We start from the raw sequence: 2,939 nt of genomic DNA, 5'->3' as shown, positions 1-2,939 counted from the left end.
TTCTTTTTCTCCTCATCTCTCGAGCTCTCACCCCACTACCCACTCACATACCCCCCCCCTCCTCTAATACTCTCACAACACACACGACACACCAGCTCGCAGTGTGGCTCGCATGTGAAGCACCCCTTACTATCCCCTTCTTCCTTGTTTTTTCTCTTTGATCCCACCCCCTCCCTTCCCCCGTTTTACAGGTTGTTGGGTACCTGCTGATCTACTACGGTCAGCTTCGTAAAAACCCAAAGGTGAGCGGCATGTGTGTGTGTGAGTGTGAGTTTGTATGTGTATGTGTGCGTGAATGTGTGTGTGTGTGTGAGTCTGTGTGAGTGTGTGTGTGTGTGTGAGTGTGTGTGAATGTGTGTGTGTGAGTGTATGTGTGAGTGTGTGTGTCAGTGCGTGTGAATGTATGTGCGAGTGTGTCTGTGTGTGTGTCAGTGCGTATGATGAGTGCGAGTGGATGACACAAGATATGAACCTGAAATGTCAAGCGAAAATATCCCCGCAAGCACTTACACTTCTTTTGCATTCAACTTCCGTCATCAGTCGGTCGCATCGCCATCATGGGCACGGTGTCATCGATTGCGAGGAGGAGGGGACAGAGGAGACAGGAAGCGGAGGAGGCGGAGAAGGAGGAGAAGAAAGGAGAGTCATTGTTAAAGGACAATGGAACGGCAGGAGGAGAGGAAGGAGAAGAGGTGGAGGAGGAGAAGCCAAAGGCGATGAATGCAAAGGAGAGCAAGAACAACAAGAACAAGAACAAGAACAAGGCGAAAGAAGATGAACAGCGACACCACCCTGTCGTCATCAACACAAAGGCCGGATTGATCTGGTGAGTTTGTGCGTGTGATTGCGCGCGCGCGTGTGTGTGTGTTGGGGGGGGGTGTCAGGGAACTGTGTTTGTGCTTGTGAGAGTGTTTGTGTGAGTGTGCATGCTTGTGTGAGTGTGCATGCTTGTGTGTGCGTGTGTACGAGTCACGGTCGAAAAGAGAGTGCGCTTGCTGCTTGTGTTGTTCAATGTGGTGTGCACAATCAGCCTGCTTGCTTGCCCGGATCGCTTGGTCACATGTGTGCTCTTCCTCACGAACATGGTACCTTTCCCCCGCTTTATACAGGAAACCAACAAACAGCGACACATATTCCATGCTCCCAGCATGTAAGTGGATCAATCATCTCGCAGCACCACCATGGCCATGATTACACATGATCGCACATGCACACACACAGACACACACACAGACACACAGATACACACAGACACACAGACACACAGACACACACACACACAGACACACACACACACACACACACACACACACACGCACTCACACGCACACACCGCGTGCGCGCACACACACGCACTCACACGCACACACGCGCGCGCGCACACACACACAAATTTGGTTGTGGTGACAGGCGTTGAGCCAGCGGTCCCGCCCGATCGGCTGTGGCCCAAGCTGGAAGATCGAAGTAAATGGGCACAAGCCTCCGGTCCAACTGCGCCCGTCATCATCCCGAAACAGTAACTCAAACCCATGCACATTGTCACATAACCACCTGCCCCGCCCCTCGTGTGAACCGGTCCATGCCTGCGTCCTGCTGCTTGTAAAGGTGATCAGAGTTTTGTCTGGTTTGACAGCTGATTCATCAAACATGTCTGTCCATGCGCAAGTGCACGCGTATTTGCTTCTCGTGTCCTGTGGACACTCTGCCGTGCATGGTTGTTCGTTTACACAAGTTGCTGTACATAGACACAACAAGCATCAAGCATCAAGCAGCAAGCATCAAGCATCAAGCATCAAGCAGCAAGCTGCTGTCTTGTCATGGTCGAACCTACATGTACACAAATACGCTGACAAGAACGACACGTCGACGTGCCAAGCTGATATCACACACACAGAGACAGACAGACAGACAGACATACACACACACACACACAAACAAAACAAACAAAACAAACAAAACAAAACAAACAAACGGCACATCATGTGGTGCGCTTGAGGGAGATGAGTGTGCGGCGGGTCGGGGTGGTCACGGTGGACGAGGACGACGGCAGTAATCCCCGCACGCCATAGCCCTCACCCAGCAGCACGGGGCAACCAGAGCTGTAGGCAAGCGCGTGCTTCTGGAAGTGGCGAACAAGGTCCGACAGCGAAGGAAAACTGCCTTTGCCTTGCAGCGCGAACCGCCCCAGCCCAGCCTGCCACACCACGTCATAGTGGACAACACGCGTCGGCGTGCGCACAGACAGCTGAAACACCGCGCCATCATCATGGTTGCCACCACCACCACCGCCGCCGCCCTGGTGGGAAGAGGAAGTAGCAGTCGCGCTGCTCCTGTGACTGCTACTATTGTTGCCATTGGTTCTGTTGTCGTGGTTGGCCAAGCCATCAGTGGTCGAAACATGTCTGTCATCACCACCATCACCGGCGGATTGACCAGCCCTCTTGCTGCCGCGGCTCTTACCTCCGCCGTTCCCAACACCACCACAACCAACACCACCACCACAACCATCCTCACGGCTGCGGCCACCAGTGCGTGCTGACTGGCGCACGACGAACGTTGACGGTTCCGCCTTCTCCAGCAGCAGCCGCTCTGCCGCCTGTGTCGACATGCGGCCGAAGAACCACGCGGCCTGCTCGTGTTCACGGGGCATTGCCGCTGCAGCCGTCGCCATCCTAGGCAATGCTGACACGTGCGGTGGAGGTGGTTGTGTCATCGTTGTCGTTGTCGTTGTCGTTGTTGGTTGTGACGGTGATAACGGTGTGGGCGATACAGGCGGCGCCACTTCCCGTCCATCACCACGTGCAGTCGCTTGTCCACTCTCGCAACCAGGGCCTTTGTCACCATCGTCATCCGAGCTGCTACTCCTGCTGTTGCTGTTGCTGTTGTTGGTGTTGCTGGTGCTGTTGTTGTTGGTGCTGCTGTCACCACCATCATCCTCG

At 54.4% G+C, this 2,939-nt stretch overlaps 2 protein-coding genes across 2 annotated transcripts in view; one reads left to right on the top strand and one right to left on the bottom strand.

The window, feature by feature from the left end:
• PTSG_10202 (uncharacterized protein) overlaps positions 1 to 1,520 on the top strand; it is a gene marked incomplete at both ends in the record, with an annotated part of 3,791 nt that extends 2,271 nt beyond the window's left edge. The window contains 4 exons of the mRNA XM_004988484.1: positions 192 to 219; positions 541 to 826; positions 1,110 to 1,150; positions 1,411 to 1,520. Coding sequence (XP_004988541.1) covers positions 192 to 219; positions 541 to 826; positions 1,110 to 1,150; positions 1,411 to 1,520 — 465 coding nt within the window. The remainder of the gene's footprint in view (positions 1 to 191; positions 220 to 540; positions 827 to 1,109; positions 1,151 to 1,410) is intronic.
• Positions 1,521 to 1,708: 188 nt separating this feature from the next.
• The window catches only part of PTSG_10201 (uncharacterized protein), a gene marked incomplete at its 5' end in the record, with an annotated part of 6,116 nt that continues 4,885 nt past the window's right edge, over positions 1,709 to 2,939 (bottom strand). Inside the window, one exon of the mRNA XM_004988483.1 lies at positions 1,709 to 2,939. This exon is cut by the window's right edge and continues 1,523 nt beyond it. Coding sequence (XP_004988540.1) covers positions 1,979 to 2,939 — 961 coding nt within the window. The 3' untranslated portion in view covers positions 1,709 to 1,978.

Source organism: Salpingoeca rosetta (genome assembly GCF_000188695.1).
Source record: "Salpingoeca rosetta unplaced genomic scaffold supercont1.35, whole genome shotgun sequence".
Classification (NCBI taxonomy): Eukaryota; class Choanoflagellata; order Craspedida; family Salpingoecidae; genus Salpingoeca; species Salpingoeca rosetta.
This window is presented reverse-complemented; position numbering and strand designations above follow the sequence as displayed.